We start from the raw sequence: 14427 nt of genomic DNA, 5'->3' as shown, positions 1-14427 counted from the left end.
TCCAGGCTTGCCGTCCTCCAGCCTTCATCAACACAAAACACAAATCAGACCATCCCACCCTTGGCTTCAACTCCTCATTGGTTCACACTGCCCCCAGCAGTGGTCTTCCCACATGCCTGGTTGCATAGCCTTCCGGTGAAACAGGCTCAAGCAAAAACGTGCAATATGTATGCTTAAGTATTTATGTATGGTGTTTATTTAATAATACAAGATACATGTTAGGTAGTAATGTACATCATGAAAGGTGCATGCCCCCAAATAAGTTTTAAGATGAGACGAAGTCTTCTGAATACTCTTAAATTTCATTAAATTGCAAAAAAAAAAAAAAAAAAAAAAAAAATCTAGTCACTGAAAATTTTCTATTTTATTTAAACTTTTTTTATTCTCTTTTCTAATGATAAAATTTAAGAGAAGCCTAATGCAACCAACAAGGGAGACAGATAAGCACAAAAGGCAGAAATCATTTGCAGCCTCATTGTCACATGCAGACCACCATGAAAACATGTGGTATGTGTCCTTCTAATCTCTTTTCCATACACAGAACATACACTTGTCTTTTTAAATTAAATTGGTTTATATTAACCATACTATCACCGGAATTTTTATAAGTGAATAAATATTCTTCTAGAACCTCATTTTTAGTAGTTACCAAGTGTTCCTTCTTAGGGATATATCATCATTAACTAAACTGCCTTGGCTGGATAGGTTATTTCCAATTTTTTTTTTAACATCTTTTCATTTTTGAGAGACAGAGACAGAGCCTGAATGGGTGAAGGGCAGAGAGAGAGAGAGACAAAGAATCTGAAGCAGGCTCCAGGCTCTGAGCTGTCAGCATAGAGCCCGACGCGGGGCTCGAACCCATGAACCGTGAGATCATGATCTGAGCCGAAGTCAGATGCTTAACTGATTGACAGATTGTTTCTTAACCTGGATAGGTTATTTATAATTATTTTGTTGTAATAAACAATGCTGCAGTGAACATATTGGTACATATGTCTTTATGTATTTTTTTATTGGAGTATAGTTGACACACAATGTTACATTAGTTTCAGATGTACAACATAGTGATTCAACAACTTCATACATTATGCTAAGCTCATCACAAGTGTAACTACCATCTGTCACCACACAACACTATTACAGGACCATTGACTCTATTCCCTGTGCTTCCCTTTCATCCTCGTGATTTATTCTATAACTAGAAGCCGTACCTCCCGCTCCCCTTCACCCATTTTGCCCATCCCCACAGCCCCGTCCCCTCTAGTTACCACCACTTTGTTCTCTGTATTTATGGGTCGGTTTCTGCTTTCTTTTTTTGAATTTTATTTATTTTTGAGAGAGAGAGAGAGAGAGAGTAGGGGAGGGCAGAGAGAGAGAATCCCAAGTAGGCTCCGCACCATCAGCGCAGAGCCTGGCGCGGGGCTCAAACTCACAAACCGCGAGATCATGACCTGAGCAGAAGTTGGTCACTTAACCAACTGAGCCACCCAGGTGCGTCTCTGCTTTTTTTGTTGGTTTGTTTTGTTTTTCAGACTCAACAGATAAGTGAAATCATATGGTATTTGTCTTTTATCTGACTAATTTCACTCAGCCTTATACCCTCTAGGTCCAACCGTGTTGTCACAAATGGCAAGATCTCATTCTTTCTCATTCTTTTTTATGGCTGAGTAATGTTCCATTGTGTATATATACCACATCTTCTTTATCCATTCTTCTATCGATGGATACCTGGGCTGCTTTCATAGTTTGACTATTGTAAATAATGCTGCAGTCAACATAGGAGTGCATAGATCTTTTTGAATTAGTGTTTTTGTTTTCTTTGGGTTAAATACCCAGTAGTACCCAGTAGTGAAATCACCGGATTGTGTGCTAAAGAACAAATTGATATTTTAATGATATGTATATGCAATAATTTGTAATTACAGGATTTGGGGGTTTTTTTCTTGGCACTGTGCCATGCAGAGTTTATACTGGAAGCAGAAATATCAACTATAGGGGCGCCTGGGTGGCTCAGTCGGTTAAGCGTCTGACTTCGGCTCAGGTCATGATCTCACGGTCTGTGAGTTTGAGCCCTGCGTCAGGCTCTGTGCTGACAGCTCAGAACCTGGAGCCTGTTTCAGATTCTGTGTCTCCCTCTCTCTCTGCCCCTCCCCTGTTCATGCTCTGTCTCTCTCTGTCTCAAAAATAAATAAACGTTAAAAAAAAAAATTAAAAAAAAAAAGAAATATCAACTATACTTGTTTTTTGTCACTATCTCTGTTGTGTGTGTGTATAAGGAAAAAGAGACAGAATCTATACAGTATTATTAATATTAATCTCAATTTTATTTTCTCAGAAACTTTATAAAGCCACTTGTCATATCATGGGGCTTTGTTGATTGCCATTAGATAATATAAGCCACACGTTCATTATCCATCTACATGTAAACTACAATAGGGACAGGACCTTTTGTGATTTGCCTTCTGTCCCCTTTTTTCCAGTCTCATTCCTTTTTGCCGTTCCTGGTCCATTATTCTTTTTCACTCACTTTCTCCTATGCCTTGAGTGCCTCCTCCCCCACCATCCGCCATCTTCCCTTTGCCTGATGAACTCCTGAGCACCTTTCAGACCTTGCTTTTGCCACACCAATCTTAGAGCGAGCAAGCTACTCCTCCTCTTTACCCCCCTGCATGCCTCGTGTCTATCACCATGTCGATTATCACTGTCTGCTTGTGAATCTGTCTTCCTCCCTTGACTGAGACTTCCCTTGAGAAAAGAGTGTATCTCATTTATGCTTATGTGTCCAGAGCCCAGAAGAACTCTGTATATTCTAAAATATCTGGCAAATGAATACATTTGTTAATTACCTGAGAGGATGACTGTGGGTCTGAATAGATAGAAAGGTCATCTGTGTGGTTGCAATCATTATAATAGTCCCCTCATATAACAGTCCCCTTATGCTGGCAGAAACATGAGTGGCCTCAACTCAGTTCAGTTCCAGCAACATTTATTGTACTCTTGCTCAGTAACAGGTGCTTGGAAGGTGAAGAAGAAACAGAGTCTGTGCTTTCAGAAATCTGGTTAGGAGGAAAGCCTGGCACTCACTCACCCATTCAGTTAGCACAGCTTTCTTGATGACCTGCCATGTGCCGGGCACCGTTGTAAGCCCCGGGGATCAGCAGTGAGTGCAGCAGACAAAATCCCTGTACGGCTGAGGCCTTAGCGGGAAAAATAAAAGAATAATAAGTCAAATGGTGATGAGCACTGTAAAGAAAAGAATCAGCGTAATAAAAGTCAAGAGAGTGACTAGTAAATGGGAGGTTGGTTCTGTTTTATAGGGGGTGGTTGGGGGTTGGCTTCACCAAGATGGTGACCTCTGAGCACAGATTTCATCAAGGTGAAGAGTGAGCCATTTCCATGTTTGGGAGAAGACTTTTGAGGCAAAGAAGTGCTGTACATGCAAAGGTCCTGAGGCAGGGGTGCCTTTGGCTTGCTGTGCAGCAGCAAGGAGTCCAAGGTGCCTTAGGTTGGCTGGTGGGAGGGGCTTAGGAGAGGAAGCCAGAGAGGTAGAGAGGCCCAGCTCAAGGGAGGCCCAGGAGACCATCCCTAGAACTTAGTCTTTTACTCTGAGTGGCATGGAACCCATCTGGGTTCCGAACAGAAAAAGAATGAGGTCTGACATAGGATTTAGTGAGCTCCTTCAGGGCCCCTGTGGAGAACAGGCTATAGGAGAGCAGGCTGGTGGTGCAGAAGGTCAGCAGTTAGGAGTCTTGTGTGAGAACACAGGGGAGAGGTGACAAGGCGTAGAGCAGGGTGGCAGTGGTGAAGGAAGTGGCAGGGGCATGATTCTGAATATATGGGGAAGGTGGTGCTGACTGGATTTGTGCGTGGAGGAGGTGCAGGACCAGACAGGAACCGAAAATTTATAAAGTCTCACCAGTATGCACTGTGGACTCTTGAAGGGCAGGGCGTCCCGTCTCCCTTACTCACTTGGTCCTGGGTACAGAGCCCAGGCTGGCTGCTACTCCCTTTCCCCACTCAGGCTGAAGGATGAAGAGAAGCTACGGGATATTCAGGACATTCGTCTTATGCTCACTCAACTCAAACTGTTGGCTTTCGCTTTTGTTCCATGAATTAGTTTGTCTGGGCAGCTTCAAAGGGGAATGTTGTTGTTTTGCTTTCTCCCTGCTAATATTTAACTTGGAGGCATGTTGCATAATTTATCTTTAATCATAATAAATGCATATGATAGTAGGGATTCGATGTATATTAAATATTTACTTAGGTTTTATCACAGACTATTGGATTTGCTTGTCACTTCATCCTCAGTCCTTAAAACGGTCTGGGCATTCAAGAAATTTGTGTTAAATAAATGGATTGTGAAATTTAGATTGTAAAAATCTAAATTGTCTCTTATTTAAGGCAATGTGTAAAGCACGTACATAAAGAAAGGTATAATAACCACTGAGAGTTGACTTTAAATACAGCAAATTTAAAGCAGTTTTTCCCTGATCCCTAAAAAAAATATTCAGATCATATCAGTTGACACATACTTTGCTGATTTGCATTGTTCAATTGATGCTTTAATGGTCATTGCCTTTTCACTGTAGTCTTCATTCCTTTAAAAAAAATTTTTAATGTTTATTTTTGAGAGAGAGACAGAGTGCAAGAGGGAGAGGAGCAGATAAAGAGAGAGGGAGACACAGAATCTGAAGCACACAGAACTGTCAGCACAGAGCCTGATGCGGGGCTCAAACCCATGAACTGTGAGATCATGACCTGAACCAAAGTTGGACTTTTAATCAACTGAGCCACCCAGGCGCCCAGATTTCTTCATTCATGAAGAACTGATGGATAGATGTGCAAACTTTTTGAGTTGACAAGAAATGGGGGTATTGAAGCCTAATATCGCAATGAGACAAAACACTGTAGTGTTTTAAGCTGTAACATCATAATGTGGACCCAAGCACAGCAAAGCTAATTAAAATTTCCTTTGACAGCCATTTGTAGAATGTGTATCAGTCACAATAGCTTTCCATTTTCTTTGCGTTTAGGTTCTGAATGTGACGCCTAATGATGGCTTTGCTAAAGTGCATTATGGCTTTATCCTGAAGGCGCAGAACAAAATTGCTGAGAGCATTCCCTACTTAAAGGTAACTATCCCTGCCTTTCCTCTTTTTTTCATCTTCTGATTCCTTTGAGTCATTTGGATTCCCTTGATTATACATTGTCGACTAATTGGCATGCACCGCGGAGTACTTTCACCTTCAGAATGTACACCCTCTGACCATGACATTCATGGGCAGTGATTGAGAGTGTTGGATGTAGAAATGTCAACCATACGAGCAGAGATTATTTGGAAAAGACGTTATGAAGAAATTCCTAAAACTGTAGTTACTAGTTTTTATTGAAATGGGAAAGGTAGATCAAAATTACTAATGTAATACTTTGGAATATGGGCAATGCATTAAATGTTCCTGTTATAATTATACATTCAGTCTAGGTTGAACAAGGGCTCATGGCAACCTACATAAAGTATGGTAACAAATGGCACCTGAATAGGTCAAACCCTAAAAAACCTGATAGCTCAAATACTCAGATTAAAATATGCTGTCATTTTTTTTTTCCTTGTATATCTAATTGAATCCTTGCAGATACACCAGAATCACATTTGGTCTAGCTAAGGGCTATTCAGTAGAACTTTCTGTCACAGTGGGAATGTTCTTTGTTTGTATGTTCCAGTATGGTAGCCATTAGCCGTATGTGGCTGTTGGTCAACTGAAATGTGGCTGATGTGACTGAGGAACTGAATTTTTAACTTTCATTTTCATTTAAATAGTAACATGTAGCTAGCAGCTATTAGACAGGTAGCTGGTGGAATACCTATGAACTTTTTTTTTTTAAGTAACAGTATATATCACACTTCCATGATCTCTCTTTTTCACATGACTTAAATCAGAGCTCTCAAATAGCAATCCACTGATTGCAAATAACTTGCATATTTTATTTGGCCAGCACAGTTCTATTAAAAACAATTTTAAATTGCTTGCTTTAGTTAAGAATCTGAGCGTTTTATATAATCATGCACATTTCTGATTTCTCTTGAAAGATCACATCTGGCCCACATCCCAGCATTGGAGAAGAGCAGTGTTGTCCCCTTGAGGTGGCCCACACCCCCCAGTCTGCCTTGGCCGTCACCAGGCCTCTACAAACCTTTACATTCTCTGCCAGGACCCTCTGGGCATGTGGGTTTCTCTGATTGAAAGTGTTCCCCTTACATTTCCTTTGACATAATAAGGGGCTATTAGTACTCTCCTTGCTTCAGAGATGGGGAAACAGAGCATGGGGTCTGTTAGTTAACCTGTCAGTCAAGAGCCCCGATCACAGCTCTCCTCCTCTCCTGAGTGATTCTTCTGTTCCTCGCTGCTACCTTCCAACATTATGCAAATAAAATTTCTTCCTAGTAAAGATAATGGGTTTCTCATGAAGAGACCTGAAAATGCAGATTTTTAGAAAAAAATTCTTGATATTTAAATATTTTTTTACTTCTGTCCTTCTTATGCTTTTCTAAATTTACTCTCTTATTTTAATGTTTTTTCTCTCACTCTCTTTTTTTTGTTATTGTTATTGTTGTGTATACACATCTCAATTCAGTCCTTATGCGGGAGACAGGGCAGAAATCAGCTAAATGTTTTAGCATAGGATTTGTTTAATAACAGCTACATTTTCGAAGATTCCAGCTGGCTTTAATCCTAACTGTAAGTTTTGTAAAAGATCTCATTAAAAGGTGAGGATGCATTTGTTTTGAGTAGAATGAAACACTATTTGCATTTAGGTCTCTATCACTTCAAACATTTTATGAGCAACTAAACATTTTGGTTTAGGAATAAGAAGCCTCCAGATGACATATGGTCAGATTTGGAGAGCAAAATAAATGGGATAGATACCCAGTCAAGAAATTCTTTGGGATATTGAAATATGATAGTTTCCACAGAGATGATTCATATATTAATTTTATGGGCTAGGAGATTGTTAATTTATGGCAAATGTATTGTTAAATTAAGCTTTATGACCTCTTTTTGGGTTTGCACTGTAAATGTTGACCAGTAACCTAATTGCCAAACTTTAATATTGAGATGAACTTTTCTGCTCCTTAGGTTTTTATATGGTATATAAAGATTAAGTAAATCAATGAACAAAAGCTGGTATTTAATTTTTTCATTAAATGCTAACACTGTCCTTTTTATAGGAAGGAATAGAATCTGGGGACCCCGGCACTGATGATGGCAGGTTTTACTTCCACCTGGGGGATGCCATGCAGAGGGTTGGGGACAAAGAGGTAATGAGTTTGTGAAGTTTTTGTTCTCTTAACAGAGGGTAGACTAGGTGGGGCGGGGAGGGTAATTCTAGGAGAAATTAACAACTGAAAAAATATTTTGAGCGTAGACTTTTGAAGGTGGTGATTGAAACAATTTAGCTATTTTTTTAAGTTTATTTATCTTTGAGAGAGAGAGAGAGAGAGAGAGAGAGAGAGAGAGAGAGAGCGCCTGAGCATGAGTGTGGGCGGGGCAGAGAGAGAGGAGACAGAACCTGAAGCAGGCTCCACACTGTCAGTGCAGAGCTCTCCTCAGGGCTTGAACTCACAAACTGCCAGATTGTGACCTGAGCCAAAGTCAAGAGTTGGATGCTTAACTGACTGAGCCACCCAGGCACGCCAAAACTATTTAGCTATTTAAACTTTTCTTAAAAAGCAACCCAACAACTCCTACAAGCCTAGAAAGAATTTTGGGGATTTTTGACTCTTATAGTTTCTTTTAAGAAACTAGCTGAGTAATCATGAGACCAGCCTCTCATTTAGTACGTGTATATGTGTGTATGTGTGTGTGTGTCTGCACATGTGTGTGTCTGTGTGCATAAAGCATAAGCATTGTCCTGAAAAAATATTTTTAAAATTATGAAACAAAGAGATGTCTGAAATTGCTTAAATATCTTTTAACAATATATCTAGATTTGTTTTTATTTTATTTGGGGTATTTAAAAAGTAGTTATTTTTAGAATGAAGTCTTTATTCAACTGATCCCTAAGCACACTGAACTCAGTGGTTAATTATGTAAATTACCTTCTGGTATTTAATGCCAAGTTTGAGATGAATACCTATAGCTAGAGTAATGACAGGTACTGATACACAAAATGTACTAGCTAAACCAAATTACGTGTTTTCTTTGTGATTACTGCTTTTTTCTGAGTACCGTGTCAGCTTCTTTAAACATAACTTGAGATTATTAATCATGACATCATATACTGAAGTTACCAAATTGTCAACAATCACCATGATTTACAGGCTGTTGGTGGAGAGTGAAGCCTACCTTTTCCGTCTTACATCATCACAAGGCTCTAGAGTGGGCTCTCCTTACAGTCAGAGGCAAAAGGGCGAAGCGAGACACTGAATCGTTGTAACCATTGCATTCCACATACGTAGTAAAATGCAGTAGGCTTAAAGGATAAAAATAAAAGACAACAGAGCGTCAGGTTTCTAAAATTAGTAAGAACCTGGAGGTATCTTGACACTTGAGGGTTCATAAGAGCAGGGGGTTTTGTGATGGGGTAATTGCCAGCTAGAGACATGAACTGATTTGCGGTAAGAGAGATTTGGATGATTGTCAGTTTGCTTTATACATTTCTATGCATCTGTCCCTTTCTCCTCTAACCTACCAGTCAGTCAACTGGAATAAAATGAGACATTAGACGTGAAGAAAGGAAAATAACTCACTGATCAGTTCTCGTTTTTGTGTTCCTTGTTTTAGATATAAATCCCTGGTACCTCTTTTGAATGAGAAGGATAAAAAAGATTTTGCTATAATATCTAACACTGGATAAATGTTCATGTCTGATTGCTATAAATGTAATTGTCACTAATTAATTTATCTTTGAACTTCTTAGGGTCCAGGGCAAAGACAGATAAAAGAAGTCTGTGATTTTTTTTCTCACATCTTAGTTGAAAACAGCCCTTACTTCAAGGGCAAAGAATTCACTACTAAACATTTGTCGAGGGCTTGGGATTTGAACCTATGGGACTGTTCTATCAGCTTAATTACCATCAAGATGGCAAAGAACACCACAGTTCTTGAATTTAAAAAATTCACTGGGATTCATCCTTACAGGAGAACAAAAATAAGCCTATAGGAAACCCGCGTTAGTATATTCTCAATATCAGGTATTGTGAATTGACTGTCATGCCCTGAGTTTACAAATTGGGAAGCAACCATCCTTCATGTTCCGATGCATGGGGCTCTGCTCAGGCACCAAAAGAGGACCAAACTCACAGCTTCTGTGCTGCAGAGGCTGACAATAAAATTGTTTTTGAAGAAGGTTTTTCTAACAGGGTTGTTTCTGACTCACAAACTATGAGATCATGACCTGAGCCAAAATCACGGGTCGGACACTTAACCAGCTGAGCCACCCAGGCGCCCCTAAACCATGATCGTCTTAGAGCAGTTCACCTGCAGCTGTTCTCAGTATTTCCATTAATGCACAAATCCACATTTTAGCTGGTCTCCTACTCAAAGTCAGGATTTCTGTGTCTGCTGCCTGTGTGGTGGCACCATGCAAGGTCACAGAGACAGCTCACTTGTCTTCTTCTAAACCGTTTTTCTTCCTGGGCTCCATCTCTCATTTGGTGATATTGCCAACTTCTCTCCTGTGCAGTCGGGGCCACGTTTGGGGAAGTTCACTTCCCCAGCCTCTGGCACCCATCTCACCTTCCTGCTTGCTCGGTCAGTGTTGTCAGCCTCAGAGAGGGCTGGACAAGCCTGGCTGTTGTTTATTGCTTTTGTCTTACTTTCTTCCAGGACATCGTGTGCTCAAAAACCGTATGGTGCAAAATTACAAATAAAGTCATATGTCCAAGTGATGGCATTCGTAGTCCTTCACGGTCCAGCCGCAGCCAGCCGTCCTCACCACAAGTGTGGCTCATGTGCCCCACTGTGCACAGAGCTCCAGGGGCACAGGCTCCAGCTGGGGTCACACCTGACAGGCCTGTGCCCCAGACGGGGCCTGGGCTTTTCAGAGTGGGGATCTTTTGATATACTGTTTCTGTGTTGTGGGAGTGTGTGTGTGTGCGTGTGTGTGTGTGTGTGTGTGTGTAAACCATACCTGGCAAGAATTTGAAGTATAGGAGACATTAATATAAAACACATGTAAGAAGGTATCCACAGGTGATCTTTCTGTTTATTTTCATATCCTTGATTAGAGGTATAAAAGGGAAAGAGTAAAGAGAGAATTTTCAGAGGATTCTAACTTGATCATTGATTTTCTAGCAATTTGTATTGTAAGAAAGCAGCCTGACTGAATTCATTGGGTCCTCTACATAATTGAAGATTATTTTACCTTCATTGAAGATGATTTTTTAAAATTCCTGACGCATCACTGTCACAGTTTTGTTTCTTGAAAAGTTAAGTAGCAGAGGGGTACAAAAAAAGGGTCCAGTAGGACTGGCTTTGAGTGTGAGAAGAGACCTTGGCGATAGTGGTAACCTGACACTGTGGGTGAAACGACTTGCCCAGGCATCCGGCAGTGTGAATGTTAGGTCTGGGACTACGTTGTGACTTTTAACTCCTGAACTAGAGCTATGAGCTTTGCTGTTTTGGTTTCTCTAGAAGATTTTTTTTTTCTCCCTTCTGACATTGTGCCTGGCCCATAAAATGAATTACTGCCTGATTCAAAAATAAGCATTTCAAAAAAAAAATCAACTGTGGTAATTCATATTGTTGTTCACTTTTAACACTGAACGGTGTAGGAAGTGAGATCCTAAATTTAAATTGGACAGAAATAGCTAAAATAGTCAAATTGATTTCAAAAGTAAAATGCAAAGTTCAAAATTCCATTCAAAATTCAAAAACAAAATTCACGCAATGACTAGCCACTGTAAGTTTCGGGCTTTTAAAGAAACTACTTTATGGCTACAACTTAACATGTATTTCAAGGAAGACATATAAGAATGATGAGTATATATATTCTTAACTTGAGGTATTATGGAGAGGGATAAATAAGAATATCACTTCTGATAGTTTTTTTTTTTCTTTTTTAATGATAGGAAGATAGAAGGAGAATGGATGAACCAAGGCTAGAGCCTTGGGTTATACTTCAAAATACTTACTGATTTCTTAAAAATTTCTTTTAATTCCTTTTTGTATTTTAGAGAGAGAGAGCATATGTGCAAGTGGGGGATGGGCAGAGAGAGAGAGAGAGAGAGAGAGAGAGAGAGAGAGAGACAGTCTTAAGCAGGTTCCACCCTCAGTGCAGAGCCTGATACAGGGCTCAGTCCCACAACCCTGGGATCACCACCTGAGCCACCCGGGTGCCCCAACATATTTAGCCTTTTTAAATACTAGCTTCAACATTTGTAAAATGGAGATACTTGAGGTTATTAAAGAGATCAAATGCAATTACACATGTAAAAGTGAGCAATAACCTGAAAAGTGTTACTGAACACATGACGTGGTACTGTTACCACGCTTGATTTTTCTAGTGAAGGAAATTTTGACCTAAGAATTTTAAGACCTTTAAAAGGTACTAGTCTTTACATTAAAGTATATCTGGAGTTGGAGCGCCTGGATGGCTCATTCGGTTGAGCGTCCGACTCTTGATCTCGTCTTAGGTCATGATCTCACTTCAAGCCCCACGTCGGGCTCCACATTGACAGCGTGGAGCCTGCTTGGGACTCTCTCCCCCTTTCTCTACCCCTCCCATGCACTCTCTCTCTCTCTCTTGCTCTCCAAAATGAATTAAAAACAATAAAGCTTAAAAATATTTTTTTAATTAAGTCTATCTGGAGTTTTATGAAGATACTCTTTTTGCATAGCTTCTTCATCCACCTGATATTAAATGCCTCTGTTTAAGCGATCAGAATTTGTATTCGAACGCCCTGTTCCAAAGCAACCGTTAGTGCAGACTTGCAGTCATGAAGGCAGTACTAGTAAGTACAGCCCTTGGGGGGCCTTCCACCCCGAAGACAGTGGAGACTGCGCGGTGCAGCAGTCCCGTGGGGAGGGCCCCTGGGGAGCATATGGTGAGGGTGTCACTCGAAGGAGACATATGGAGCAGCATACCCTGCAGCCAGCTGTCCCTGAAAAGGCTAGTCTTCTTGGAGGCAAGTTGCCTCATGTTACAACTAGATGAAAGCCACAAATGTTATTCCTCATGGCGGCAGAAAACCCAAAAAAGGAACAAAACTTCCCCCTTAAAAAAAGTCCACTGTGGGCTACCGCCATATTTATGGCCAGCTCAGAATGATATTTCCTTTCTGTCTGCTTAATTTAATGGAGGATTTGTGCTCCGCCACCTTGGGGCCGGCTTCTGGAATGGGGACTTGGAAAGAAAGTGCATGGGAAAAGATGTAACATTTCTTTTTAGCAATCCGATTCAGTAAATGCAGACGTCTTTGAAGAAATTAAAATCCTAGCCCTAGCCCTTTCCTTTTAAGGGAAACTTAGAACTTGAGAGATGAAAGCCAAAAGATACAATCCGCTATAGTTTCTTATGTTATTTATCCGCTTGACAAATATGTCCTAGACTGTGTGCTGGACACTCCAAGGAAGACCACAGTTATCGCAGCATGAACCCTGTGTTGCAAGAGCATACAGCCTCAGAGTGAAACTAAAATGCATACATGCATTTGTCATCGTGGGTCATGAGCAGAAACCCAATCAAATGATCGTATTCTCGCCAGTGTTAACAGATTTGGGCACCTGACTAGCAGCTGTTTATTTACATGTTACAAAAATGACACTTCAGGGGCACCTGGGTGGCTCAGTCGGTTAAGCGTCTGACTTCAGCTCAGGTCTCGATCTCGCGGTCCGTGAGTTCGAGCCCCGCGTCGGGCTCTAGGCTGATGGCTCAGAGCCCGGAGCCTGTTTCAGATTCTGTGTCTCCCTCTCTCTGACCCCTCCCCCCCCCCCGTTCATGCTCTGTCTCTCTCTGTCTCAAAAATAAATAAAAAACTATAAAAATTTTTTTTAAAAAATGACACTGTAGTTTTAAATTAATAAAAATGCTTCATTTGTAGTTCAGTCTCTTTGTCCTTTCAGGCCTATAAGTGGTACGAACTTGGGCACAAGAGGGGACATTTTGCATCTGTGTGGCAGCGCTCCCTCTACAACGTGCATGGACTGAAAGCCCAGCCATGGTGGACCCCAAAAGAAACGGGCTACACAGAATTGGTGAAGGTGAGTGCTTCACGTGAGTGCCCACGAATCGTTGTCTGTTTCCTACTCAGAATCAGAGAATGCCTACCATGTAGAGGAATGTCAGGGAGGAGATTGATTTTATATCCAGTGACATTTGCAAAAAGACTGGTGAAAGACGGGCGCCTGGGTGGCTCAGGTGGTTAAGCGTCCGACTCGTGGTCTCGGCTCAGGTCACGATCTCGCAGTTTGTAGGTTCGAGGCCCTCATCAGGCTGTATGCTGACCGTATGGAGCCTGCTTGGGATTCTGTCTCCCTCTGTCTCTGCCCCTCCTCTGCTCGCTCTCTATCTCACTGTCTCGAAATAAATAAAAATAAACTTGAAAAAAAAAAAGATTGGAAAAGAATCTTTTCTCCCGTTACCCAAAAAAGGTCAGTTTAGACGGGGAAGAAAGGAATTTTTCTTGAAGAACAGTTCTCAAACATTTTGACTTTAGGAACCCTTGACACTCTTAAAACTTACGGAGCACTGTATATGGGGGGTTGTGTCTGTCAGTCTAACTATTCAAGATTAACACTAAAAAGAAATGTACTATTTATGAATTCTTTAAAGATTTAAACATTTCATTACATGCTAATATAAATAACTTAAAAAGTAACTTTGTCTTCAAAACAAAAATATGCAGTACGAAGAGTGGAATTGTTTTATATTTTTATACATCTCTGATGTCTGGCTTAATACAAAACAGGATTCTCACATCTACTTCACATATACGTCATTTAGAGTGGTATTATTATCATATGTTAGGTAGCATCTGGAAAATTCCATTGTACACCGTGAAAGATTTGGGTATGAAAAGGGCAAATAACATCCTTCTATTGTTAAGGAAATGGTTTTGATCTTACAGACCCCCTTGAAGGGCAAGGAATACCCTAGGTATCCCTGGGCTATATTTGGGGAACCACTACTTCTGAGTCTATTAAAAAAAAAAGGGCAATATTTTTAGAAAATGTTGTGGCAGATTTGTAGGATAGAGAATCACTAAGTGATTCTAACAATTTAATGCCAAAGAGAGAGAGAGGGAGAGAGAGAGAAATTGGAAGCTTTTGTTTTGGTAGATTAAATCCAAACAGTAAGAATGTCTGTGATTTTGGTAGAGGCTGGTCAGAAGTTTACTGCTGCTTTGGTAAACTCTTTCTTCTTCTTACCTGTATTAATAAAATGGGAGGTAAATTAACTCATAGTTTTAATAATGTTGTTTTCTAC

General features: G+C 40.5%; 1 protein-coding gene across 9 annotated transcripts in view; it reads left to right on the top strand.

The window, feature by feature from the left end:
* The window catches only part of ASPH (aspartate beta-hydroxylase), a 226948-nt gene that overhangs the window by 169737 nt on the left and 42784 nt on the right, over positions 1 to 14427 (top strand). For 8 of the 9 annotated variants that reach the window (XM_058699669.1, XM_058699672.1, XM_058699666.1 and 5 more), the window contains 3 exons: positions 5034 to 5132; positions 7229 to 7318; positions 13065 to 13202. In XM_058699669.1, the coding sequence (XP_058555652.1) occupies positions 5034 to 5132; positions 7229 to 7318; positions 13065 to 13202 (327 nt within the window). The remainder of the gene's footprint in view (positions 1 to 5033; positions 5133 to 7228; positions 7319 to 13064; positions 13203 to 14427) is intronic. The other variant, XM_058699673.1, reaches the window with a different exon arrangement.

Source organism: Neofelis nebulosa, chromosome 14 (assembly GCF_028018385.1).
Source record: "Neofelis nebulosa isolate mNeoNeb1 chromosome 14, mNeoNeb1.pri, whole genome shotgun sequence".
Classification (NCBI taxonomy): Eukaryota; Metazoa; Chordata; class Mammalia; order Carnivora; family Felidae; genus Neofelis; species Neofelis nebulosa.
The sequence above is the reverse complement of the archived record's forward strand: the minus strand, read 5'-3'. Positions and strand labels throughout refer to the sequence as shown.